The sequence below is a fragment of the Vanellus vanellus genome (genome assembly GCF_965231255.1).
Source record: "Vanellus vanellus genome assembly, chromosome: 16".
Taxonomy (NCBI): domain Eukaryota; kingdom Metazoa; phylum Chordata; class Aves; order Charadriiformes; family Charadriidae; genus Vanellus; species Vanellus vanellus.
In genome coordinates, this window is record NC_138921.1 from 16,197,000 (window position 1) to 16,223,312 (window position 26,313).

Sequence of the window (26,313 nt, forward strand, 5' to 3'; positions counted from 1 at the left end):
TTTGCGTGTGCTATTTTAGGAAGGCGGGACAAGCGGAGAGGCAAATGAGGCAGCCTCTGCTCCTGCTCCTGGCAGCACGTAGTCGTGCCCTGAGCCACACGGCTCTGTGTGCCACTGGGGGGCTGCCACCGGTTGCCACCGCCGCCATCTCCCACCGCGCTGCCGCCTTCCCACGGTGCTGCCCTTCTGCTGGATGGTGCAGTAAAAGCTCAGTGCTGCTCTCTCCCCCTCCCCAGTGGCCGTTTTTTGCCCAAGCTGGGGGCTGGTGGCGAGGATGCGCTGCTCGGGGCTCTCCCGGGGTCCATCCCTGCCCTCGTGCGCCTCTCCGCCTGTTTAACCGCCCTGTGCAGACAGCGAGGTACTGCCGGCATCGCTAAAGGAGCCGCAGTGCCTTGTGGCTGCTCCCGGCTGAGGGGGTGTCATTCATCCTTTCTCTCCCTCACCCTGCGTGGCCCGAGTGTTATTTTCCAAATGAGTAAATGGCAGAGGCGCTCTGGAGAGCAATCGATATTTAGCAGCCCGCTCCCGTTCCCTTTTTAAACCCCGTTCCTGAGCAGCGGCGGGGGGTGGAGGGGGCGGCCGGGGCTGGCAGGACTCGGGGGGCTGTGCCGGGGTCACCGCCCGGCACGTCCGCTCCCGCGGGCACAGCCAGGCAGCTGCTTGCCAGGGGAGGAGCGGGCCGTCAGATGGGCTGGCTTGCTCTGTGAACGCCTTCCCACCACCGCCACCCCCCCGGCTGGACTCGCTGCAGCTCTCGCCGCTGCAGGGCAGAGCTCTGCGCCGGGTCCCGGTCCCTCCCGCAAAGCTCTTGCCATTGCTGCGGCGCTGCGGGGCGGCGATGCTCGAGCGGAGACAAAGGCGGAGGGATGCAGGCTCCCGCGCTGGCTCTGGCGCTCCCCCTGCTCCCAGGAGCGGCACGAATCCTGCCTTTATGGCAACGCTCTGCCCTGCGAGGCCACTGCCACCTCCTCGCTGGTGGGGAGTTGGGGGGAGAAGTGCGCTGCCTGCCTGGCTTGTGGTCACCGGGTGCCTTGAGGAAACCTGGAGGGCTTAGAGCCGACCCCTCGTCTAGCGTGGCCGAAGGCCCCGTGTTGCTGCTCCAGAACTGCAGGCACAGCTCTTGGGGACCTCTGAGTGTGCGTCACAGGCCGGGTGGCTCAAACAGCCCGTCGCGTCCCCAAAAGTGCTGAGTGGTCTCCTGGACCACTAACCCTTGCTCCTCCTGGCCAGGAGCAGTTGCGTTGCTCTGGGAGCAGTGGGTGCTCTGGGGTACGTGGCCCGGTCCCAGTCCCCCATGCCGGCTGCAGTGATGGGGGCTTCGATGCACACCCTCCCCCGCAGCTGCCCGGCCACCCGCGTCCCCGCCGCGGTGGTGGCTGTGCCTTGCTGGGACGTGGGGCTTTGGCTGGTGGTGTCTGTGCCTTGCTGGGACGTGGGGCTTTGGCTGGTGGTGGCTGCACCTTGCTGGGACATGGGGCTTTGGCTGGTGGTGGCCGTGCCTTGCCGGGACGTGGGGCTTTGGCTGGTGGTGGCTGCACCTTGCTGGGACATGGGGCTCTGGCTGGTGGTGGCCGTGCCTTGCCGGGACGTGGGGCTTTGGCTGGTGGTGGCCATGCCTTGCTGGGACGTGGGGCTCTGGCTGGTGGTGGCCATGCCTTGCCGGGACATGGGGCTCTGGCTGGTGGTGGCTGTGCCTTGCCAGGACGTGGGGCTCTCGCTGGTGGTGGCCATGCCTTGCCAGGACGTGGGGCTTTGGCTGGTGGCAGGGGGCAGGTTCTGAGCATGGGTTGGGTTGTCTCCTACACACAGCTCCGGCAGCTGGAGATGCAGCTGGAACAGGAGTACGAGGAGAAGCAGATGGTGCTGCATGAGAAGCAGGACCTGGAAGGGCTCATCGGCACCCTGTGCGAGCAGGTAAGAGGAGGGTGCCTGCCCCGGGGCCGGGCTGGCGGGGCTGCCGGCGGCGGGGAGCGCGCCAAGCCGGGGCTCAAGGCACTGCCCATATAAAACAAAGCAGTGTGAATGCACGCATGTGTGCGGACGGGGTGACAGCTTGGTTGTTCCCGCCCGTGCAGCCGGCTGCCGTGCCCTCCGTCCCTCGCCTCTCCCAAACACCACCCGTCGGAGCGGCGGCGCATGCCGCGGCAGGCACTGGGTGCCGGGAGGGTTTCAGGACGGCGGGCAGTGTGTAGGAGACAGCCGGTCCCACTAAAGGACCCACGGAGGGGAATTCTTCGCTTTTCTACAGGAGAACTACCTAAGCAGAGGGAGGGATTCGCTTTTGGCTGGTGTTTCCATGAGAGTCAAACAAACCGGGACTAACGCTGGAGCAGATCCAACTGCCCAGAAAAGCAGTTTATCAGATTCTGCTCTTTGCAGAGGAATTCTGTTCCAGACGCGTTTGTTGAACAAATCCTTTTTTTCACTCTCTAATGTGTCTGTGGCAGTGATTGAAGTGCACGTAATGGGGAAAGCACACACAGCTGCTCCCTGTTAAATTAGGAGGCGAGGGGCTGAACGCAGCCTCATTGAACAGCGTTTATCGGCTTGGGCATCGCTTAGCGTCGCCGAGCAGCCGAGCCCGGCGGCCGCCTCACGCACCACCTCCTGCTGACGGAGCTTTGGGGACAAAGAAAGGTCCTGCCCGGCCCTCGCCTGGGGCTGCGGTGCTGCCGGGGCGGAGGATGGCATCAGCCCGGTGCGTTCAGCGCTGCCATCTGGGTGCCGCTGCGCCCCCGCGCTGCCCGGAGCCCGGCAAGGCTGGGTTTGTGCCGATGCCCCCCAGCCGCCCTGGCACAGCCCCCGGGGCACTGCAGCTCACCCGCCGGAGAGGCGAAGCTGATTATCTGGAGCTGCGGTAATGAAGCGGCGCATCCTCCGGCCGTTGGCACGAGCCGGCTGGATTTCACCCTTTCACCGGCCCCGGCAATTAACCCGTGTTCATTAAGCGGGATGAATCTGGGAGGTTTGCAACACTGAAATGGTGGGCATAGTTCAAGTAGACACAAAATGGTCTGACGAGGCTTATCCGTAACGTCCCCCCCGCTCCTGGCTTATAACATGTTTTGGGAACTGTCAGAATGAATCTTGCTGTGTAAAAGCAGGGGATTATTATAACTGCCTCTCAGCCCAACACGTCCCTCTTGTTCGGTGGAGGAGAACTAAGATGGATGAGGAGGCAGCCGGAGCTGCGTGGCGCGAAGCTCGGGGGCTCTCCGGGAAAGGCACCTTCTCCTTCCCCGGATTGTCCCCCGGCGCTGCCCACGCAGCCCCCGGCCCCCGCCAAGAGGGGAAGGGGAGATGGCACAGCGTATCGGGGTACTGCTATAGCGCGTGCGAAGCACAACCGGAGCCTCGAAAGCAGCTGTTGAGTTAAATCCCGGCTTTGTCACTCAAAAAGCACCGGTCTGCAATGGTGGGAGGCGGCGGCTGCCGTACCTGCTGCTTCCAGCTACGGCACAAAATCCACCCTCCGTGGCATCAGGCAGACCCGGAGCGACGGGAAAGCGATGCTGAGCGGCGTCCAAGAGACGGCCTGTGGGCATGGCGGGGACAGCAGCAAATCTGCCGCGCTGCGGCGGTGTTATAAACGCCGCCTGATTTACGGTGGACAGTGTGCTTCAGAGCAGTTTATTAAAAAAGAAAGGAAAGGAAAAAAACATAAAACAACTAACCAACCCAGCAAACTAATTAAGGAAATGGAGACGCCAACGATTGCTGGTTCCAGCAAATGCCAGCCAGCTCCAAACCAGGTTACAAGGTCAAATCTGCACAATTAATTTTAGCCAGCGAACAGAAAATAGGAGGACGGGTTTGAAAGAAGAAGAGCCGTGGAAAACAGACGAAATGGGAAATGCTCTTATGCTTCAATTAGTCCGAAATCAGGCCCTGAAACCGTGTCCCTGTTTATTTGGTGTTTTTCTAATTCTTTTATCCTCGTAACCATGGTTGCTCCCAGCTTGAGGGGGAAGTGTAGCGGGGTGGGTTTTTTTAAGGTGCTTCCCACTCCCCTTCTTTAAAGGGCTCCGGGGTACTGCGGTGACACCGCGCCGCCCGGGGATGAGCCTCCAAAGTCCCCCAGGGGTTATTTTCCGCCAGCGCTGCTGGGGATTCACGCACGAGAGATCGCTGCCTCCCCCGCCGGAGGCGGCAGCATCGGTTACATCCCTCCGCGGCTGACGGGGACTCCAGATGCTTTGCATTAGAGATGTGTAAATAACTCCTAATGAAGCTTTCCTCATCAGCGTTTCGCTTTTTTTTTTTTTTTTTTTTCTCTTTCCCCTTCGGGCTGACTTTCTCCTGCCTTAGTCACTCTTTTCCCCAAAGGGCCAGAGGGGTTTTCTGGCTTTTTTTTTTTTTTTTTTTTTTTTCTTTCGTGCAATGATTTTCACTTTTGCTGTGCCACCTCTTGGCGCAGACGCCGGACCCGCGTGTTCCGGGTCTGCCCCTCGCCGACCCTACCCCTTGGCCAGGGTGGTTTCCCGGGGGGGTGACAGGGTGCTGTGGCTCCGGGGACCCGCACTGCCCGCCTGTGCCCCGGGCCGTGTGCCCCGTCTGTCCCTCTGGCCACAGAGCTGGCTCGCTGGGCAGGCACGTGGCTGGTGGAAACCAGGGGTGGGCTAATGCTTTCAGAGGAACAGCTTTCTGGTGGGGAAAAAATGTGGTGTTGTGGTGGAATCTGCCAGCTTTGATGTTTATGTAATTGGTTTTCTCCCTTTTATTTAATCGTTAAATTATTTTTATTTGATAAAGAGGAAAAAATGCAATATCTATACATAGATATTTAATATCTTCTCGATTCATGACTTCAGCATTACCAAATGGTGTCCAAATCGGTGGTTTTCAGAGCTTTAATTTTGTGGGCAATGCCTCGGGGTGGGAAGGAAAGCCCCGAGGGAGGTTTTGTGGGGCGGAGCGGGGCGGCAGAGCCTCAGCACACCCCCTCTCCCTTCCCCAGATCGGCCACCGTGACTTCGACGTGGAGAAGCGGCTGCGGCGGGACCTGCGGCGGACGCGCGCCCTGCTCGCCGACGTGCAGCTGCTGCTGGCAGCCCCCGCGGAGCCCGGCGCCAGCGCCCCGGAGCTGGAGCGGCTGCGCAAGCAGGTAGGCGCCTCGGGGCGAGCGGGCATCGCCCTGCCCCTCGGAGCACCGCCCTTCACCGCCGCCGAGGCGAAGCTGCAAGAAATATCCGCAGATGTCCCGGTTTCAGCGGGGCAAGGAGTGCCCCTGTGCTGCGCGAGCATCGCGCTGCCCAGACCCGGGCGAGAGGCGCCTCTTGTGCTGACGAGGGTCTCCATGGAAGGAGCACTTCTCTGTAATTAGGCCAACAGTGATTAAGTATTTTTTTTTCTTTTTTTTTTTTTTTTTGTTTTCCCGAGGCCCTGTTAATTACCTTCTGTTTGGCGTGTTTTCTATCTGTCTAATCAGGAGCTCCAGCGGCGCGGGGTTCGGGAGGCGTTGTCATAGGGATGCTGTGAGGCAGGAGCAGAGATCGCGGAGGATTTGTCGTAGTTTTAGTGCAGCCGTGCTGGGTTCACAGCCGGCGGCGAGCGCTCAGGCAAGGGGTTGCGTGCACGTGCCCGCGGCGCTGCCCGTCGGGGATGGCCTCAGCCCCGGGGGGAGCCCGGGGGCCCGCGGGGTGCCCTGCCATGGGACAGGGGTGGCACGGACCGGTCTGTCCCCACGCTGGCGGTGCAAGTGCATCCCGTGATGCTGAGCGCCGAGGCTAAGCTAAGGATGCCGGTCCTCCGAAACCGCTCAGTAATTAATCTGTACTGTACATTTCCCCTGGAAACAAACTAATGGGGAGGCGTGAGCGATTCCAACAACATACAGATATAATTGAGATAATAGTTCTGCATAAATAACAGCTGTGAGCAGCAGCTGTTCCCACCTGCGCCGAGGGAGAAGGGGAAGGGGAGCTCAGCCTGACGCGGCTGACGGAGTGCCCGTACCCATCCTCATGTCCGTACCTCTGCCCGTGCCCATCCTCATGTCCATGCCAGTGCCACTGACCCCGACAGCCAGGGCAGGGCATGGCCATGGCCGGTGCAGGCAGCAGGAACGGCCATTTTTGGCACTCTTGAGTTCTTTCTTAAACGTTATTGAGCTAACGCTGTAATGCCACACTTCACAGTTAATCCTTCAGCATTCCCTGAATCCCACTCTGGGGCTGATGATGCGCAGCCCCTGCCTCGCTCTTTCCCAGCCCCCGGTGCTCTCAGTGGGGTTGGGCCCCGGGGAGCGCAGCCACGTCTTCCGAGAGGAATAACGCCGTGTTCCCGGGGAGCCCAGGGCCCGCAGCGAGGCGGGCTCGGGCAGGAGGTTGCTTTCTCTTGCCCGTGGCCACGGTGCCGTACGGTCCATCCCCGGCTCCCTCGGTGGGTGGCCCCTGCCCGGCTGCCTCATGCTTTGGAGAAGGAGCGTGGAAAGCCTTAATATTGGGACTACTGCGTTTTTGCCGTGCTGCCAACACGGAGACTCTGCATGCGTTAAAAACGCCTCATGATTATGCCGTCCTTTAAATTTAAACGATTTCTAATGGCATTCATGACGACTTTCTCAAAAGTCAATACATCCTACCACCAGCCCACAAACCTCCACAGGAATGAAAACTTTGCTAAAATCCTACATTTCCGTTAATCAAAATCCATATGGCTGCAAATATAGCATTGTTTCTTAATAAGGCTGAAGCATCCATTTTACGCAGGTATTTAACAGATGGTGTAGCACAGCGAACTAATGTTGTTCAGAAGTTCATACATTATGCATTTTGGGGAGGGGCATTTCAATTTTATTCTTCCCGAGTGGGAAAATTCCATTACACAAAGTGAAATGGAAGCCGGCGTTTAACAAGAGGTCCTGGGGATGTATTTTTCTCTGATTAAACTGTCCCGAGTTTTAGCTCAATCGTGGCAGGGGAAAGGGCAGTCCCCGGGGCTGCTCGCGGACGGGGTTGCTTCTGGGGGGGCCCGAAGCTGGGCAGGTGGAAGAGCCCTTGGCCAGAAACCCGGCAGTCAGTCCCATCGGCATCTTTGATGTCTCTCAGCAGCTATCGCTCGGGTCACAGAATCACAGAATGGTTTGGGTTGGAAGGGACCTTGAAGATTATCTCATTCCAACCCCCCTGCCCTGGGCAGGGCCACCTCCCACCAGCCCAGGTTGCTCCAAGCCCCGTCCAACCCGGCCTTGAGCACCTCCAGGGATGGGGCCTCAACAGCCTCTCTGGGCAGCCTCTGCCAGTGCCGCACCGCCCGCACAGGGAAAGACTTCTTCCTCATGTTCACTCTGAACCTGCCCTCTTCCAGTTTAAAGCCATTCCCCCTCGTCCTATTGCCACATGCCCCAGTAAAAAGCCCTTCCCCAGCTCTCCTGTAGGGCCCCTTTAGGGACTGGAAGGCCGCAATAAGATCTCCCCGGAGCCTTCTCCTCTCCAGGCTGAACCCAACTCTTTCAGCCTCTCCCCATAGGAGAGCTGCTCCAGCCCTCGGATCATCCTCGTGGCTCTCCTCTGGACACGCTCCAGCAGGTCCATGTGGGTCATTTCAGTAAGAGCCGCCCGAGCTTTATGCAAAACACAAAGGCTATTCTTCAGCTGGTGGAAGAAAGAGGAACACGGCGCAGTTCCTACTCTACAGCACTTGCACACTACAGCAGTGGCACAGGACACCTCCAGGCGGGTTTGGAATGGCTCCAGAGGGGGAGACTCCCCCCCCTCTCTGGGCAGCTGTGCCAGTGCTCTGCCGCCCGCACAGGAGAGAAGTCCCTCCTCAAGTTGGGATGGAAGGGCTCAGAGGTGGAAGAGGTGGTCCCAGGAGGCAGAGGGCAGCCACCGCTTCGTCCTGGCTGGTGGAATGACGGCGCCGCGGGGCAGATGCGGGTTTGCTTCCGGAGGTTTTGTTGAAGTCGCTGGCGGGAGCCGTTGGCGTTGTGCCTCGCGGCAACGGAGGACCCGTCCTCAGCCTGATTTTCTCACCCAAGGAGTTGAAAACAGGGCGTGCAATTTAGGAAGGAAAGTGGAGGCTGAAAGTCACAACCCTCTGACGTTTCCTTGCGCGGCAGAACGGCGGTTGCTTTGGCCCTGGGATGGAGGGGCACTGCAGCGGCGGTGTTTGGTCACCCTCTGTGTGTGTCCATCCCTTGGGGTGCGGTGTGCTGCGTCCTCCCCCCATGCACGGGGCTCTCCCTCGCAGCGGGCGGGCGGGCGGCCGTGCAGGGATCGCGCTGTGCCAGGTGTATGAAAAGAATCATTGGCTTTAAGGGAAAAACGCCTTCCGTTTCCTCTGCAGATTTGACACCGAGGAAGCAAATTACCTGCTCGGTTTTTCCAAGTAGGTCTCAATCACCCCAACCAGTGGAGGGAAACGAGCCGAGGATTGCTCCGGTTACAGTACTTTGTAATCCCCCCCCAACTTTTTCTTTTTTTTTTTTTTTTTGGAGGGTGAGAGTAAAAAAGATGAGTAAACCCTGAGAAAATAGCCTAAAATGCTCAAACTCTCACCGTGGTGCGCAGTGGCTGCCGTCGCCCCCGGGAGCTCTGCGTCCTCCCCCGGGGAACGGAACGGGGACGGGGCACGGGAAATGAGCAGCAAACGGAGAGGTTTAGTTTTCTTTTTCATAAGGAAAAGAAAGAAACCCAAACGAGCACGGGAAGGAACTGGATGTTCAGGTACAGCCTATGTAAAATGCTCCGTCCCCGCGGTGTGAGGTTTTGGGATGACGCTGCATCTTCCAGCTGTTTGCAGCCAATTTAAGATCATTGTGGTCTTAATGGCTGAGCTATAAAAACCCGAGAGCAAATTAGCATTTATAAATGTGATATTTCGTGTGTATTTGCAAATGCAATTTATGCCACATGAAAAGCCCATTTGCAAACTCCGAATCGTGAATTGCTCTAATCAGGAATTACGTGTAATTCACATAATTTTGCAAATTAATGATCCCAGCTCTGCCTCCCCGTGGCAGTGCCAAGGGTGGGTGTGCAGATCGAGGCGCTGGCTTCAGCGCTGGGCAGGACAGTCAGTGGCGCTGGGATCCGCGGTAGGTGTGCCGCGAGCTGCCACGGGAACCTTTTTCATAGAATCATAGAGTCATAGGGTTGGAAGGGACCTCTGGAGATCATCCAGTCCAACCCCCCTGCCAGAGCAGGGCCACCTTGGAGCAGGCTGCACAGGAACGCGTCCGGGCGGGTTTGGAATGTCTCCAGAGATGGAGACTCCACCACCTCCCTGGGCAGCCTGTGCCAGTGCTCTGCCACCCTCAAGGTAAAGAAGTTCCTCCTCATGTTTAGGTGGAACTTCCTATACTCGAGTTTGTGCCCGTTCCCTCTTGTCCTGTCACTGGGCACCACCGAAAAGAGCCCCATCCTCCTGGCACCCACCCTTTCAGTATTTATAAGCATGGATCAGGTCCCCCCTCAACCGTCTTTTTTCCAGACTAGAGAGACCCAATTCCCTCAGTCTTTCTTCAGAAGAGAGGTTCACTGTAAACCCAGAGCAGACGGTCTGGAGAGCAGCACAGATTTTAAGAAGCTGAGTTTCCCTGTGCATTAGGAGTGGAAAATGCTCCGGGGGTGGAGTGTAAATAGCCGCGGCTGTGCGGCAAGGGGAACGGCAGCGGCAGCACGCGGCTTCCGCAGGCACCGAGCGCTCCTTTAATTATGGTCTCTCTCGATTTTTCCCAGTTGGAAGAGAGCGAAGCGAAGTGCGCGGAGGCCCAGAGGTCCCAGCAGACGGCAGCCCTGGAGCTGGAGAACTTACACACGGAGCTGGAGACCCTCAGCAGGAACAAGACGCTGGTGCGGAGACGCAGCCGGGGCTGGGGGCGGGGGGGGGCAGCGGCGCGCTCCTACCTCCTCGTGTTCGGTAGCAATAATCAGCTTTTTTACTAAATCAGCCAGAACCAGCATGTTTACTAAGTCACCCGGCATATTTTCTACATCACCCAGCCTCTTTGGGGACAGCGGCCCCGGGGTGGCTTAATGGGTGGGTAGGGGTGCAGCATCGGATCGTAACAGGGTGCGGCGTCCCGCAGTCCCCCTCTGCACACGCGGGGGCTCCCTGTGCCCCTCCTGCTGCAAACACGGGGGTGGAGGCGGGCGGCAGCGCGTCCCCGAGGATGCCGCGGTCCAGACGGTGCTGTGCCGTGCCGTGGGTCCCCCGTGGCACGCGTGAGCCAGCGGCCCCGTGGGCCTTCCCGCAGGCGGAGGAGCAGCTGTACCAGCTGCAGCACGAGAGGGCCGACCTCCTGAAACGCATCGACGAGGACCAGGAAGACCTGAACGAGCTCATGGCAAAGCACAAGGCTCTGATCGCCCAGGTAGGAGCCGGGGCGGTGGAGGCTGGGCAGCGTCCCCCTCCCCGGGAGGGCCCTTGGGCCACCCTGCCGCCTGGCTGGGGGCACCCCGGGGTGGTAGGGGGGGGACCTGGCAGGGTGGGGACCCCGGGAGGCAGATGCTGTGATGAGAGGAAGGGACGGCTCATGGCTCTGGCTCCTCTCACCCATAGTTTTGAGTCTTCTTTCCAGAGCTGCCTTAGCTTCAGTTTCGATAGTTGGGAAACCCTATAGCTGGATTCTTTTGTAGTCTTTCTTTCACTGTCTTATCACATGGAGCTTAAAAAGTGCTGACAGACAGCCCTGGGGCTTTCTGCGCAACGTGCAGGCTAAGGCAGGCTCTCCCAGGGGATTGTGCCTGGAGCTGAGGGGCTCCCAGCGGAGCAGGGCTGGGTTGGCGAGAATGGCACGTCTCAGCCCGGTGCCCCTTGCAGTGGTGTGACGGAACCGGCCCTCTGTGCCTGGAAGGACCCTGAGTTCAGAAACGGCCTTGACAACATGGTTTCTGACCCGATCTGCAAATATTTGTTTTGAAAATTGGGAAAGTTGCGTGCAATGAGGAGAATTAAGCTCCTTCAGTCCAGCGCCGGAGTGGCTCGCTGGTTCGGTGGTAGGAGGGGCGGGCACGAGCCAGCCTTTGCCACCGCGCTCCCCGCGGCGTGTGCCCTCTGCTCCGAGCCCTCCGCTCTGCTCCCACTGCTGCACTCTTCCCTTCCCGCAGTCGGCGACGGACATCGCTCAGATCCGGGACCTGCAGGCGCAGGTGGAGGATGTGAAGAAAGAAAAGCAGAGCCTTCAGGAGAAGGTAATTCCTCCCCAGCCCGCAGCACCCAGAGCTGAGGAGCGAGAGCCGTGCAGGTGTCCTCTGCCGTCTGTGCCCGCCGCGTCGCTGGTGCCAGTCGTGGACGCCGTGTTCTTGTCTAAAATCAGACCAAGTCCCTATAGCAGTGGTACAAAACCATTCCTCCTGTGTAGGATGTTCAGGTTCCTCTCCTCTTCCTAACGCGCTGCGCATGCCGCCGAGAGCAGCGCGGTGCAGGAGCCGCTGTTCGCCTGCTGCATGCCGGCGGCGCTGACCCTGCGGGCAGGACGGGGCCGGGGCGGGCTGCGGGCTCTGCCTTGGGCTGGAGAAAGCTTTCCCTGGGAAGGCTCTTGGGATGGAGAGCCCTACTTCTCCCTGCTGCCCTCCCCGAGCTGCTGGTGCCGTGGCTGGGATGGGGCTGGCGCCGGGGCGGGAGCCGGCGGGGGCTGCACTGCCTCCCCTGGGCGGCTGCGCCCACCCTCCTGGAGCGCCCGGGTTTAATGTCAAACACATGAGTAATCCCGTTAACTTCAGTGCTTTATTGGAGCGCGGCGAAGCTGCCCGGGAATCAGAAGCGGGACTCGCTGCCTGCGAGGCGGAGCAGGCGGTGCTTTAGAGATAGGCCAGATAAAAGAAGGCAAATTCCCGTAGTTCTAGGTCAAATGCAAAATCTGACCCAAACTTGTACTGGGATCACTGGAAGGGCACTTTGCTTTGGAGATCTCGGCGTAACGGCTGAAGAAAAACTCGGTCCGGGCAGCTTTCCACACAGGGGTAACTTGTGGATTTTTACGCCTGCTGTCCTCAAAGAGTTTGTGAGGAGAAGGAGAAGAGCAAAAGGGAACCCGGACACGTGTTGTCTTGCCAGCACGTTTCTCATTCAAAAAATGCGTGTCCGTGTCATGCATTTACTGTGGGGTATCAGCAGCAGGGAATGCTCCAGCGAGCCGAGGGCAATGCTGTCCATAGTGCCCCCTCACCTCAGGGGCCGTGAGAGGCGCTCGGTGCACGTCACCCCAAGGTGAGGGGGTGGAGGGGGGTCTGGGAAAGGGACAGGGAGGTGTTTGCGCGGGTCGGGAGCCGGGGAGGTGCTAACGCAGCCCGTCCTCGCCCAGCTGCAGGCAGCGCAGGCACGAGCGGCGCGCCTGGAGCAGTGCCCGGCCGAGCGCTCCATCATCAGCCGGCAGGAAGCCCGCATCCGCGACCTGGAGAGCCAGCTGGACTTCCAGGCCGTGCAGATGAAGCGCTTTGAGGTACCACCTCTTCGCCGCTGGCGGAGGGGCTGCGGGGCCCCGGGGAGATGCAGCTTGCTCGCGGGCGCAGCAATGCCACCGCCTCGGCTTTGGGGGAAGGAGCAGCCGGGAGGGGGTGGGGAGGGAGGAGTGGGGTCTTGGGTCAGCTCTGCTGTGCTGGTGGGCAGTCCACGGCGCTCATCCACTGCCGTTATCTATACGTGCTTCGCTGTGGTGGTTGTTGAAAGGCAGCAGCGCGCCAGTCCCTGCCTCTGGACACAGAGCGTGGTGTGCGCTGACTGCTCAGCGCATCCATCACAGCACCTCTGCGATGGGCTTCCCTCTGCTTTGGCATCGCCCAGAAGTCAGGACATGGGGCTCAGTCATAATGTTTCACTGTCCCCATTCATCAGCACATCTGCTGGTGGCCCTGGGATATGTTTTTGCTCTCGCTTCTTCCCAGAGTTGTGCTGCCCAAACGAGCCCGGCCCAGAGGTGAAGGAAGATGCTCTTGTGCCCCCGGAGCAGCTGCCGGCTCCGGGGGAGCCCTGGGGGAGGGACACGGTGTGGCCGTGGGGGACGGCGCTGCCTGCTGTGGTGGGAGCGGAGCTGGGCGCAGGGACGGGCGGGGGGCTCTGGGGTCTGCACCCGCTGCAGGCAGCTGCAGGTTTCAGGGTGATGCTTGATAACGATAAGGGTAGTGAGTGGCGCTATGGTGGGGAGGGAGTGCTCTCCACATCGCCTGATGCTCATGGAGAGCTTCGTAACTCCTCACCTCCATCTCCCTTGCTTCACCTCGCCCCCTCCTCCCCAGGTGCTGGTGCTGCGCTTGCGAGACAGCATCATAAAGATGGGCGAGGAGCTGGAGAAGGCGGCCGAGTCGGAGGCGCGGGAGAAGGAGAGCACCAGGTACTACCAGAGGAGGATGGAGGAGATGAAGGCTGACATGGACGAGCTGGTGCAGAGGGAGCTGGAGTCCAGCCGCCGGCGCGTGGAGCTGGTAAGGGGATGCTGCCCCCGCGGGCTGGCGCGGCCATGGAGCCGGGGGAGGGAGGGGGCAGGGGGGGCTTTGCTCTCCGTAACCTGCAGATTGGTCTGAGGCTCCTGGAAAAGTCCTTTTGTGCGCGGTGCTTTGTGTTTGGCGATGGAGCCGGCCCGCTTGCCGTGAGCTGGTCCCCGCGCGGGTGAGCCGTGTTTCCCGGGCTCTTCCCCCGCGGCCGCCCCGGCTCCTGCTGACATCGGGCTGTCGGGCTCGGCTTCGGCGAGTGGAGCCGGGGAGCGCCCGGAGGGGCAGTGAATTGCTTCGCGTCCCTCCACGGCCCCAAACCGTTGAACCGAAGGTGGTGTTGAGGCACCTCGCGTTTCATTTCCCCGTAGCCGGGCTGGCAGCCTGGGCAGTCCCTCCGCTCCGCGTGGCGTTCCAAGAAGGAGCTCGCTTTGCCTGCTCAGCACTAAGAAATGCTGAGAAGATGCTCCGGTCGTTCCAGCACCTCCTTGTGCTGGTTTTACTCATGTCAGGCGGAACCTCAGCAGGACCAAACGTTCCCCTGGCACCGGGGAGATGCCCCGTCCTCCTGCCAGCCCCCCACGTGCCGAAAGCCGGCGGCGTGGCTCGGTGTGCCGGGGCTCAGCCCACGCGCCAGCTCCACGCGGCACTCCCGGCTTCGCCAAATAACCCCCCTGCGGCACGGCGGCGCGTCAGACGGCGCTGACAAGCAGCTAACCTGCTCTGCGCACGCAAAGCTCCGACCGCGTTTGCAGTACGGCAAAAATAGATTCACCTTCATTTTACGGCCCTCTACGAGCATCCCGTATCATGTTGGTTTTTTTCCCAGTAAACAGAAGGAAAGCCTTGCTTCCGAGCAGTAATTGAAAGATATTGCATTTCTGCTGGCAGCGCAGCCGCATTAGAAGCAGTTATTGTATCAATAATCTTTTATTTAACAATCAAGGAGATTTCAGCACGTATCTCGCCCCGAGGCTGCCAGCCTTTCTGAAGGCAGCGGCGCTGTAGTGGGAACTATCCCGCGTGCCCTGCCAGCCCGAATCCTACGTGCTCGTGCGCGGCTCTGGCTGCCGGGACGCCCTTCCCCGGCCACGAAAGGAGTCTCCCCCCTAGGTCGGAGTCGTGCAGCCATCCGTGCTCTTCGGAGTCATGAGGTTTTACAACCAGAGGCTTTGCTGGGTGCGCCCGCCAGCCCCGGGCACGTCGGGGGGCGGCAGGGGTGCCCGCTGGGCTTGCAGCAGCCCGCCCCGGGGGCAGATCCCGCTGCTTTCCCTGCGGGCGCCCAGCGAGACACGGCTTCAGTTGCTATGATAACCGGGTGTTTATCGCAGCTTTGTTAGAAACGCGATGTTGTGGAACACAGATGCGCTGTCTGGTAGGATACGGGTGGGTTCTTTTAACTGTATTTTTGTATTTGTGCATATATTTTTAGAAGCTTTTTGACTGTTTCCGATGGGGATGTGAATGACGGGTGTAGCGAGTTACTTGGTCTTCTTAGCACGCTTCTGTTCTCGCAAATGAAGTCTGCAAAGAAGTCTGAAAGGGATTTTAGAGGCGCCTCCCTGCAATAAGACACAAACCCAGGCAAACTCGTAAGCCAATACAGAGGGGTCTGGGTTTATCTGGACCCCCGGGCATTTGGGGTTATCTGGGGTCAGCTGCAGCGGTGGCCGGAGGAAGGAGCCGGGCAGGCCCTGCAGTGGGTGAGCTCCCCCGGAGACATGGCACCGGCCCCGGGTTTCTCCCCGCTGGCACGCGGCGGCTGGTCGGGGCGATGGCTGCGCGGGAACCGGGGCTCCCTGAGCCCACCGTGGCGCGGCCGCGGGGGGAGCCAGGGGCTGCTGCGGCGTTCCCCGGGAGCAGAGGCGTTCCCCCAGACTGTGTGTACTTCTAACAGCGCTTAAATAAAACATCACGGGAGAGCCGCGATCGCAGAGCCCCGCCGCGCTTGTCGAGCGGCTGGCAGGCGGCATCAATAGTTAATAGAAAGCCACTTACGGCTCTGCTCCTGTTAAATCCCCCATCAATTATAAATACGGCATGAATTATTCACTTAACATTACTTAAGTCGTGGTCTGCACCTAACATATTTTTTTAATTTATTCAAATAAACAGTTGCGAGGTTGTGGGCTTGCCACGCGCTGTCAGGGTTTAAGCGATGGACGGACAAATCCGTTGCACAGATTGGGTTAGAAATCCCGCCTTGTTTCCCGGGGAGCTGAGAGCTGGTGCCTGTATATAAGGTATTTTGTTCTCGCAGCTCATGTTTATCAGTGGTGGAGGCACTTGAAAATCCCGTCCCACTGTCCCCGCGCCGTCGGCCAGGCTCGGGACGGCTATTTTGATCCCCCCCTCGTGTTGGACCCCGCTTTGGGGGGCGGGGAGGGGAGCTGGCGAGCTGGCTGCCAGGCAGATGGCTCTGCCTTATGAATTTTGTAAGAAGAAGGGGTTTTGAACGCTTTCCAAGCCCGGTGCCATCACAGCGAGGGAGGCATGTTTTCTAATGGCGGGGGTAGTGCTCGGCCCCGGTTGTCTTTGTCTTTGCTGTGGTTGCACGTACTGGATTGCCTCCACCGAGCTGTAGTTCCTCTTCCAGTAAAATCTGGATCCCAGCCTGCACCGGCTCCTCCTTTCTCAGCTGCTGTGCTGACACCCAGCGCCTGACAGGCGAGACCCAGCCGCCTGGCCGCCTCGCGCCGCAGCAGAAACTGAGTCCCAGCGAGAAGCGGGAGATGGATTTCCGACGTAGAGTCGATCCTGGGGAGCGTAAAAGCACGCCCTGGTCTCTTTGCTCATCGGGTATGCACCTACGCTCACGCTTCTCCTTATATGAGTCCCCCGGTGCGGTGCAGGGAAGGATGGAGCCGGGGCTGGGGGCAGGCGTGGGGCAGGGCTGTGTGGGGCGACGAGCTGCCGTGGCTGCGGCTGGGACCAGCCGCCGGCTGGGTTGTCCCTCCTGAGGCTGCTGCCAGGGCAGGATGGTGCTGGGTGCTGGGCACCGCTCCCGGCTTGGGCGCCCTGGGGGTGACGCTGGCTGTGGGGCGACGGTCCATCAGGAGCAGCGGGGAGACAAGGGCGTGTTCGCAAGAGGCCTCATCTCAGCTGCTTTGGGTGTCCGCAGCCATCGCTGGAAGCCCCGGGCAGGGGCAGGGGCGCTGCGCCAGGACCCCGTCCCATGCCTTGCCCTTACGGGGCTGTCTTCACAGAGCTTCCGGCGGAGCGTCTCCCTCCTGACCTGCGGATTTGCTGTGGCAGCAGGGGGAGATGCGCGCTACCGAGGAGCCGGGATGGACTGATCCACCTTTGAGACAGTAATTCTTCCAGTACGTGCCAAGGGATAACCACAGCGCTTAAAGAAGCGCCTGTTTCTGTGAGGGGGCGCCTACGGCTGTGCCGCCCGTGACGGAGCAGCTTGGGTTTCAGGGGAGAGCTCAAGCGGCTGCGGGAAGCTGGGGTGGGAGCTCCGGGATGGAGGCCCGGGGTCCCCCCTGCCCCGGAGAGCCGGGGGGCTGCCCGCCCGGGGGGCTGCGCCGCGGCACCTTGCTGGGATGCTGCAGGGAACGGCAGGGCCCGATCCTGCCGGGATGAAGCCCCGTCTGGCAGAGGTGCTCTCTGGGGTCCCAGCCGGACTGGCTGCGTCTCCTCCAGCCGCCCTGCGCCAACCGGCAGCTCTGTGCCCCCCCCAAAGCCCCCACCGCTGGGGCACGAGGGGGGGGGGGAAGGGCTTGCGGGCGCTGCCTTAAAATCAGGTTTCTTTAAAGAAGCTGTGAAATCCATCAGCATAATAATTAACTCTTTTTACTGGGAACTGAAGTGCAGGTGTGAAGATATTCTTCACACTTTTTTTTTTTTTTTTTTTTTTAAAAAAAGATGAGAGTCACAATGTAAATAACCTTTTTTTTTTTTTCCTGGTTCTTCTGGTGGCAAATCTGCTTTGTAACGCAGCCCCTGTTCTCGCCGTGCAATCCAGCGTGCTGTACCACATTACGGCCTGATCTCTATGACTGATTTTTTTATTTTTTTATTTTTCCCTTTTGCAAGCTTTAAAGATTTTCTTTTTTTTTTTTTGGTGCTTTCGGTGGACGCAAGAAGCAAAGTGGGAGCTGTTTGTGCTTCCAGCCGGGAATGCCGCGCTCCAGCCCAGGCAAACCTCCAGCTCCCAGTGGGGTCTCAGCCGAACCCCCTGATGCCTCCGCAGCCCCCGGCCCCCGCACCGCCTGCGCCGGCGGAGCTGCTCTTTTCTGTAGAAGCTAATGGCTTTGGCTGAGCGTAAGGACAATTACCATCAAAGGGAGCCCGTCCTCAGAGGTGAGGTTGGGTGATGGAGGAGCTGCCAGTGAAAACTCAACCGTCTATATACGTGCTAATTAGGCGTGTGGTACAGCAGGCAGTGTGATTTCGGGTTTGCCATTAAAGAAGTAAATTCTTCAGGAAATCATCCGCACTTGTGGCCGCTCACGCCGATTACTGGTAACGCCAGCGCCTGCAAGCGCGGAGAGCGCCGCTCGCCCCGTCTCGCTTGAGGCTTCAACCGCGGAAATTTTGTCACTTCAAACTTTCTGAAAACCTGCGAGTTAATTACTTAATTAAAAATAATAATGATTGATGAATACTGCAGGTGTACGCTAAATTATTCAAATAGAAGCAATCCAAATTGGACTAATTAGATTACACTTCACTTCAGGTGGATGGGAGCTTGCAAAGGTTATGTTGTGACAGCAGAACCACAAACAGAAATAAAAGCCGGCGCGGAGGCCGCGGCGCGGGACGCTCTGCGGTGCCTGCCTCGGCAGCCTTTGTGCTCCCATAAATTATTTCACTACTGTTTTTGCTTAGCTCTTTTTAACTTATCTTCAAATGCTTCCGAGACAAAATTAGATGAAAAAGAAACTCTTCAAAAAAAAAAACAAAAAAAGCGTTTTAGAAATCCTTTTCCAGAGAAGCGAAAGCGGGCTGCGGGGCGATGCGGGGGCCGGGGGTGGGAGGTAGGGAGCTGCCGGCGGAGATGTCCCCTCTCCCTGTCTTTCCAGGGGCCGATAAGCCGAGCTGCCCGCTGGTGCATTCTTCCAGGGCTGGAGCATCTTCTCCCGGCTCTTGGAAAAGACCACTGGTGAAGCGCCGGAGGAAGCCCCGGCGATGCTCGGGGAGAGGGTGGGCAACGGGGTCTCAGCCGCCGGCGGCACAGGGACGGAGCGGGGCAGCTCACTCCCCCCGGGAGCGAGTGCTTTCCAGCCCGGATGAGCGGCAGCATCCTCCCGCGAGCCCCCCCGGCGAGGGCAGGAGTCTGGGCTGGGAGCGGCAGCGTCTCAGTGCGGGTTTGCTGCGTGCTGACCGTCGCCAAGCGAGCGCCCGTCCCCCTTGTCTGGAGAGAGCCTTTAATTCGGGCTCCCTCTCGGCAGAAATTAACCTCGGCTTTCTAAAATAAATGCTTTTGACCCGCCAGCGGACTGGCGCCGCCAGGTTTTGGGAGTGCTGTGCTGTCCGCCGATACGCTGCGAACGGGAGAATCTAGTTTGGAAATGTACGCGAAACCGGGCAGAACGTATATTTTATTTATTGATCATAAAATATACATCAGCCGGGGTTTTTAAGCTGGTCAGGCTGGTTTCCGCTGCGCGTGACCGACTGGTTCGGTGGAAGGAGCCAGATCCCCAACCCCACCAGGGACTGGGGCTGAATGCCATAGGATGCTCCTGAGCCGGTGTAGCAGAAGCGCTCTCGGAGCGCCGCTTTGGAAGCCGGAGCGCCTTTCCCCGGGCTCACAGCTGGTGCCGCATCCCCATCCCTGCCCGGGTGCGTGGGCAGGTTCCTTGCTGGCCAGGAGGATGGGTAGAGCAGGGCTGCCCCAAACCGCTGCGAGGCAGGAGAGAAACGAGTGGAGCTTTTTCAATGAAAAACCGACATACGCGGGAAGCAAAGGACCGTTTGTTCTGCTTCTCCGTCTCGGGTTTGCGGCAGTAGCTGCAGCCCCTTTCCGAGGCGCTGGGGCTTCTTGCAAGTCTGGTACCGCTGCTTTGCACAGGAGAGGGCCATCATCCGTGCGGGCTCCTCCGCGGGAGGAGGAGGGAGAGCGCGTCCAAGGGCCGACGTGAGCGGCTGGTGGGGACCCCTTTGGCGGCGCAGTGCTGCACCCAGACCCTTCCCGGCCCCCAACTCCGGTGCTGACCCCATCCCAGCGGCCGTGGGGTTCCCACCCTGAGCAAGCAGCCCCCCCCCCACCTGTGGGACACATTTTGGGGAGGCGCTGGGCTCCCGTGGGGCAGCCCCGGCACTGCTCCTGGTGAGCTGTGGGCTGGCAAGAGCAGCGCGGCCAAGGGGGGGGATGGGGGGGTGGGGATGAAATACCCCCCCGGATCAGTTTGCCGCGCGATGCATATCATATCCCTGCGGAGGTTAAAGAGCAGCAGCAGCAGAAATCTCATAAACAGTCGCAAAATTGCTGCCTCTCCTCCTCAGGCACCGTGCAGCGTGAGGGCAACTGCTCCAGCCTTCCCCCCTCCCTGATTAGGCAGGACGGGCTGGTGCCCCTGCCAGCACTCGCGTTATAAGCCCCGCTCATCAGCGCGGCTCCTCTGATTGCAGCCCCCCCCCCCCAGCCGCCGTCTGGGCTCCCCATCAGCAGCAGCACCAGCCGGAGCACGGGGGCCTCCGATAACGGGCCATTAACGATGAATAACGTGGGCAAAATGATGTGCGAGTCACCTTTCGGTCCGGCTGCAGTGCGGCGTGTCGCTCCGGTCCCCGGCAGCCTCTTCACTGGCGTCACGCGTGGTTTCTCGCACGTGGCGAAGGGCAGCGGCCGGCTGGCTCCGGCTGTGGCCACCGAGTCCGATGGCGCAGGGGAGCCATTGAGGGGGGGAGCAGGTCCCTTGGCGCACGGGCGAGGTGGGGTGCTGCTGAGGGTGCGGGCGCTGGCGGGGTGCAGCAGTGCCGTCCCCTGCTGTCCCTGCAGGCGGGTGATTTCCACGGCTCCCGGCTGCTGCCCACGCTGGGGGAGGACGAGCGCATCCCCGGGGTCCGGCGGGACGGGGAGAGGACACGGCCGGGGGAGCACCACCGCTCGCTCCGCTCCGTGCAGCGCTGCTCTCCCCGGCGCTGCCGGTGCTTCCACATGAGCAGGCGGGTTATGAGTTTTCTCAATAAGCGCATTCCCTCTTTGTTTTTTGTTTTTTGTTTTTTTTTTTCTCCCCCTTTTTCTGCTCAGAGGAAACAAAAAGCCAGCAATGCCTGGCAGCTCATCCCGCCTGAGGATGTAAGCGCTCGGACCGGTTGCTGTATTAAAAGGGAAACGCTTCTTGCATTTACATTTAGATTGAAACAACATGTGTCAAAGGTGGCCAATGGCTCCCCGGGATAGCAGTGGCCTGATGGCGGGACCGTTCTTGTCAGTTTATATGATGAAGATAGCGGGTTTTGCATTTGAAATTTGATTACACCGACATAATTATTCCCTTTGTTGAGACAATTGTATGGTACAGAGTAAAACATACGGTGCCTCCGTGCATGAGATGCGGATGGAGCACTGGGCTGGGTGGGACGGTGGGTTCGCAGTCTCCTCCCCACCGCGGCGCTGCCCCCATGAGCGCAGGGCTGCTCAGCACAGCTGCTCTCTGCCTCCGGGAGCACAAGCCTTTCTCTTTTGCACTGATTTGAGCCCAAAATGCTGAGTAGCACATTGACTCAGAGCGTTTCCCCTCACTCTGCCCCTGGCCGTGGCTCTGCCGGCCGCCTCCTCTCTCTCCTCCTCCTCCTCCTCCTCCTCCTCTTCTTCCTCCTTCTCCTCCTCTCCTTCTTCCTTCTCCCCCTCGCTGGCTGCAGCATCCTCGGGAGCCGCGGATGTGCTGAGCCCATGCTAAAGGCAGGGCATCACAGAAACCGAGCGGTGCCCCTTCTCCTCCCCCCGTCTTCTTTCTGCAGATGTATATCGCCAGAATTCGCTTTACAGTAACGCCCGAGCCCCGAGAGCTAAAGCGCACTTTGGGCACAGGCTCGTGCGAATCCCTCGGCGGAGAGCGCGCCTGGAGCCGCCCCAGATTGTCCTCTGCAGGCGACTGGGGCTTTCCTCTGCGGGTAATGAGCCCGGGTGCCTGGGGCGACGGCGGGGGTCTGCTTTAGCAGCATCGCTGTGCTTGAGCAGCGTCAACTCTCATTAAGAAACAGGTATTTCCATGCTTACACTCAACCTGCCGCTCGGGCGGCGTGGGGGCAGGGGACCCCAAGGTCACCCGCAGCGTGAAGAGCCCATGGCCGTGCAGTCCCCAAAGCCACCCCGGTGCCCTGCACAACCCCCGCCTGAGGCCACTGGCTCCTCTCTGCCACGCAGCGTGGGTGCCCCGGACCGTGGGTGCCCCAGACCGGAGTGGGGCATCCCCGGGGGGAGGCGGGCTGGAGCCCCGGCTCAGCAGCATCAGCCCCGCGGTGGTGCCATTTCTTTCGGCGTGCCCGTGGCGGTCGTGCAGAAGGCAGCGGGGCCGGGGGGGGGGACCCCACCAGCCGCCGGCACACGCTGTTTGCTGCTCTCGTTTGCCAGTGGGGTCGGGGGGGCCGGGGGGGTGCGCGCCGCTGCGTGCCCACCCGCCTCCCTGCCAGTCACTGTCAGGTTAATAACAGCGGAACAGAGGAAAGGGATTAAATGCAGCCACTGAACTATATTTAATTTGTGCTGTATCCTGGGGCTGAGGAACTAGTTCAATAGAGGCTCTTATCAGCCTGCTCGAAGGGCTGAGCTTTTTATCTAGCGGTTGTTTTCCTGCCTGCTCTTGCGGTTGCAAAGAGCTGAATACGGGCGCGCAGAGAGGCGAAGCTTGGGGCTCTCTCCCCTGGGGCTTTTCTCCTCTCGGGGGTCAGCGTTTCACCCCATGCCCCCTCCCGAGCCCACGGCTGCTTACGGGGCCGATGCCGGCCCGGGGAGCATCTCCGCTGCCTGGGCAGCGGGCCATCCCCACGCGACTCCGAGCAGTTCCCGTGACAAAGCGGATCCTTTCCACCCTCTGCGTGTGCCCGGGCCGGGGTCGGGGGGAAGCACAGGGCTCGGAAGCGCTGAATTTCAGAAAGCCTCTTGGCAGCGTTCAGGTTTTTACCAATACCCGCGCATTTCCAGAAGCCGCTGTGATGCTGTGCAACCCAAACCGGGATATTTCTTTGCATGCTTTTATGAACTGAAATGCTCTTCCCCTCGGGCCCGCGTGCCCGGCGATCCCCGGGCTTCCATTACTTACTCTGACAGTCTGCCGGCTCCTGCGCCGTGGCCTGTCGCAGCCCGCGCTGCAAATCATCTCTCACCTTGTCACCACCGAGATGGCAATTCTACTGCTGGCAGCTTCAGTCGCGGTGAATTTGCAGCTCACGCTCCCTCTCCTTCTCTCTCCGCCGCGTGATGGTTTAGAAAACATCACGAGGATTTCCTTCCGAGCTGAAAGGACACGGAATGCCGTGAACACGGCGGTGCTCAGCCGCGGTGCGCGGGTGGTGCCGGGTCGGCATCTCTGGTGTGCCGCGAGGCCGCCCGGCCGCGGGCGATGCTGGGTCCATGGTGCCATCCGGGCCATGCTGCTCGACCAGCTTTTCCTCACTGTAGTTTGAATTATGAGTTGAGTTTCTGGGTTTTCTTATCAGCTCCAGCGCCTCTGAAAAGGGCTTCGTTTCCAAGCAGGTGCGTGAGTGGCGGAGCAGCCCCGAAACGCCCGGGAGCAGCCCCACGGTCTGTGCCCCGCTCTGTCCCCCGCAGGGACACGGTGCTCTCACACCGGGTGCTTTTAATGTGTAATCTCAGATTTACTCATTTGGTGTGTCGGCGTTACATTTTGATTTGGCAGAGCCATACAGCCGTGTGCTCAAATCACAGCACGGGCACAACACCGCAGTTGCCGTACGCAGCCGGGTCACTGCTGAGACGTGCCCGTCCCCAGTCGCGATGTGCTCACCGCCTCGGCGCGGGGCATCCCCGGCTGCAGCGCGGGACGTGGGGGTCGGAGCCAGCTCCAGCCCGTTGCTCTCTTCACACTTTGTTTTATTACTTCTCCGGGTTTTATACTCTACGTTGGGCTGAGCCACACATTTGCTTGGCCCACGCTGGTCTGGCTGGCCCAGGAAGACATTACTCCCTGCTAATTATCTCCAGGAGGGCTGGTTGTACAACCGGTGATGCCCCGGTGCAGCCACGCGCCTGGCGCCACAGCCTCCATCCCCTCCCCGGAGTTAAGTTCAGTTTCTGCCTGGGACTCGCTGGTGGCTCCTTACATTCTGCCCGGCGCCTGGGACTTTTGGCTTCTCTCCTCTGAGCCTTTTTCCGCTGTGGGGGATGTTTGTTGGTCACGGAAGGGTCCAGCTTCATTTGCTGCTGCTCTCGTGTACGATGGAGATGACATTTTACAAGTTATTGCATGTGCAGCAGGGCGCGGGGGCAGGTAGTGGGGTGGGGGGAGCTTTGGTGGGCGCCTCGCTCGCCTCCTCCGGGGTTCGGGGGCGCCGTGGCGGGGCGCAGGCGCTAACCCGGTGCCCTCCGCGCAGGAGCAGCAGCTGGCGGAGCTGGCGGCGGTGCGGCAGGTCCTGCAGGCTGACCTGGGGACCTCCATCCGGCGCATCGCCGATCTGCAGGTGGCCCTGGAGGAGCTGCGGTCCAGCGACGAGAGCGATGCCGAGAGGTGAGGGCAGGAGCGCCGGGGGCTGCGGGGGCTGCGGGGAGGCTGCGGGGGGGCAGGCTCGGGTGCTTTGCGGTGGGGGAGGACGCCGCACCATGCGGAGGCGATGCCAGCGTGGCTGTACCCGCACATCTGCCTCCGCGAGCGTTTGCGCTGCAGTGGCACATGTTTACAAAGAAGAAACTTGGTGTTAATGAAAGGTTTCATGAAAAAGTGTCACCCCGCTTTGCTTAAAGTAAGCAAAAAGGACAGAAAGAGTCCCCTTCGCAGAGCAAGCTCCCGTCCCCAGCAGCGTGGCGTGCTGCCACGCGTCACTGGGTGCCCCAGCACTGGATTTACGGGTTGAAAATCCTGCGCTTTGGTCAGCCACAGGAGCTGGGGAAGGAGGGAGGAGGATATTACTAGGAAAAAAAAAGGGGGGAAAAATTCTAGTAAATTTTTCAGGTTTTATTTCTACAGCCCTCCAATTTGCCCCTCTGCTGCGCCGCCAAAGGGGCATCGTGACAAATGGAAACAAAATAGATAAATGCATTTTTTAAGGAAAAAAAAAAAAAAAAAAAAAAAGCAGAGATGTACTTGTCACTGTGCCGTGAGAAGAGATTTTCTTTCTGTAGTGATTAAACCGGGGAAGGGTGAGACAGAAACCGCGAGCTCAGAAATTCACTCCTGCGTAAAACAAAAGTGATTTCCAATACAATTGACACATTAGCGGGAGGTGAGAAGCGCTTCGCGGCAGGGACCTCCGCGGCTGCTGCCTGCAGGAAGAGCGGTGTATTTTGCTCCCTGCCCTCCGCGGCGCGGGCACGGCCGCAGCGCTCTGCCGGCGCAGACGCACCGTACGCTGCAGCAGCGGCGCCCGTCCCGGCCGTGGGGCTGCACGCACTGGGGTCCCTTTGGCAGCCCGGGGCCCGAGCAGCGCAGGGAGCCCGTGAGGGGGTCTTTGGCTGCGCAGCGTGTTGGGGACGGCCCCGCTGCTGCCTCCGCCACTGCTGCAGCTCTGCTCGGGCTGGCGGAGGGGGGGATGTTGCCCGGGAAGGTTTTCATCTCGTCAAACTCACGCGGTGCCTTTGGGGAGGCCGTGAGAGCCATCGGCAGCGCCGTGGGTGACTCTCTTTTGTCCCTTGGTTGCAGCGCGCGGACGGCGCGGGAGTCGCTCTGCTCCAGGAGAGAGCCGTGAGTGAGCCCCGGGGAGCTGCGCAGGGGCAGGAGCCTGCACCGCGTTGTGCGGTGGGTTGCGGACCACCCGCTGCCCGCGGGCAGGGCGCAGAGGGGATTTCGCACGGGCCGGCTTCGTCTGCCCCCCCATGCCCGCCGACCCGCTCGCTTTCCCTTCCAGCTCTCTTTTAAACGGGCGGGATGCTCTCGCTCCTCCGGGCTGCGCGTTGAGAATGCGAGGCTGATCTCTGGCTTGGAAGGAAAGCTGAGATCCTAAAGGATTTAGTCTGCTGCAGCAGGAGCGTGGGCTCCCGGCGGGCGGGCAGGGGTAGCGCCGGCCCCGGGGGGAGCCCGGGGGTGCGTAGGGCACGGTGGGTGCCTGCGCTCACACCGCCTCTGCCGCTGCAGCGCCGGTCCTGCGGCACTGCGGGCGACGGCGGGGTTTTCCTGCCCGCTGCCTACAGGCTACTGGTAAAAGCATGAGGGAGTGAGTTAATGGCGGCAGCGGTGGCACAAGGACCAGGCTGCCTGGGAGGGTTTGGTTTACCCAATCTGTGCCGGTGCCCCAAAACAGCCAGCGCAGAGCCCACCAGCTGGAGCCGTGGAGGAACCCCCAGTCTCTGCCCGGCCTCACACGTGCTCCAGGACTCCTTCCCGGCCCTCTTGCCTGCGCTTGTGGAGCTAACGAGGTGTCATCTCTCCCCGCAGGGACGCCTGCTCCAGCGTCGGCTCCACGCTCAGTCTGGAGCCCGCAGAGAGCATCAAGTCCTGGCTGGGGTCATCTGCGGGCTGGTCGTCCCCGGCGAGTCCCAGCGTGGCCGGGAGCCTCTCCGTGCAGTCCGTCGGCAGCCGCAGCACCCAGGGCGCGAGGTAAGGGACCCCCAGCCCGTCCCGGGCATGGCCACCTCCGTGGGTGACGGACCCGCGGCTGCTCCCCCTGCACGGGGCGCCCGTGCAGCTTTCCTCTGGGGGAACCGCGGGCGCTTGGTGCCGGCTCCAGCATCTTGCAGGGGCACGGGGGGTAGAAAAATACCTTCGCAGCAGCAAACCACCACAAAGGTATTTTAAACCCTCCTGTATTTTTTTTTTTTAATAAAAAAAAAAAAAAGGCATGAGAGGCAGGAGGAGGCTGCGGGCAGCGCTGG

General features: G+C 60.3%; 1 protein-coding gene across 4 annotated transcripts in view; it reads left to right on the top strand.

Annotated features, from left to right (window-relative positions):
* Positions 1-26,313, top strand: part of MYO18B (myosin XVIIIB) — a 78,976-nt gene that overhangs the window by 42,084 nt on the left and 10,579 nt on the right. For 2 of the 4 annotated variants that reach the window (XM_082491697.1, XM_082491699.1), the window contains exons 33-42: positions 1,810-1,914; positions 4,958-5,104; positions 9,684-9,797; positions 10,202-10,318; positions 11,055-11,138; positions 12,251-12,388; positions 13,182-13,367; positions 23,883-24,016; positions 25,145-25,186; positions 25,877-26,038. In XM_082491697.1, the coding sequence (XP_082347823.1) occupies positions 1,810-1,914; positions 4,958-5,104; positions 9,684-9,797; positions 10,202-10,318; positions 11,055-11,138; positions 12,251-12,388; positions 13,182-13,367; positions 23,883-24,016; positions 25,145-25,186; positions 25,877-26,038 (1,229 nt within the window). The remainder of the gene's footprint in view (positions 1-1,809; positions 1,915-4,957; positions 5,105-9,683; positions 9,798-10,201; positions 10,319-11,054; positions 11,139-12,250; positions 12,389-13,181; positions 13,368-23,882; positions 24,017-25,144; positions 25,187-25,876; positions 26,039-26,313) is intronic. The other 2 variants (XM_082491698.1, XM_082491700.1) reach the window with 2 other exon arrangements.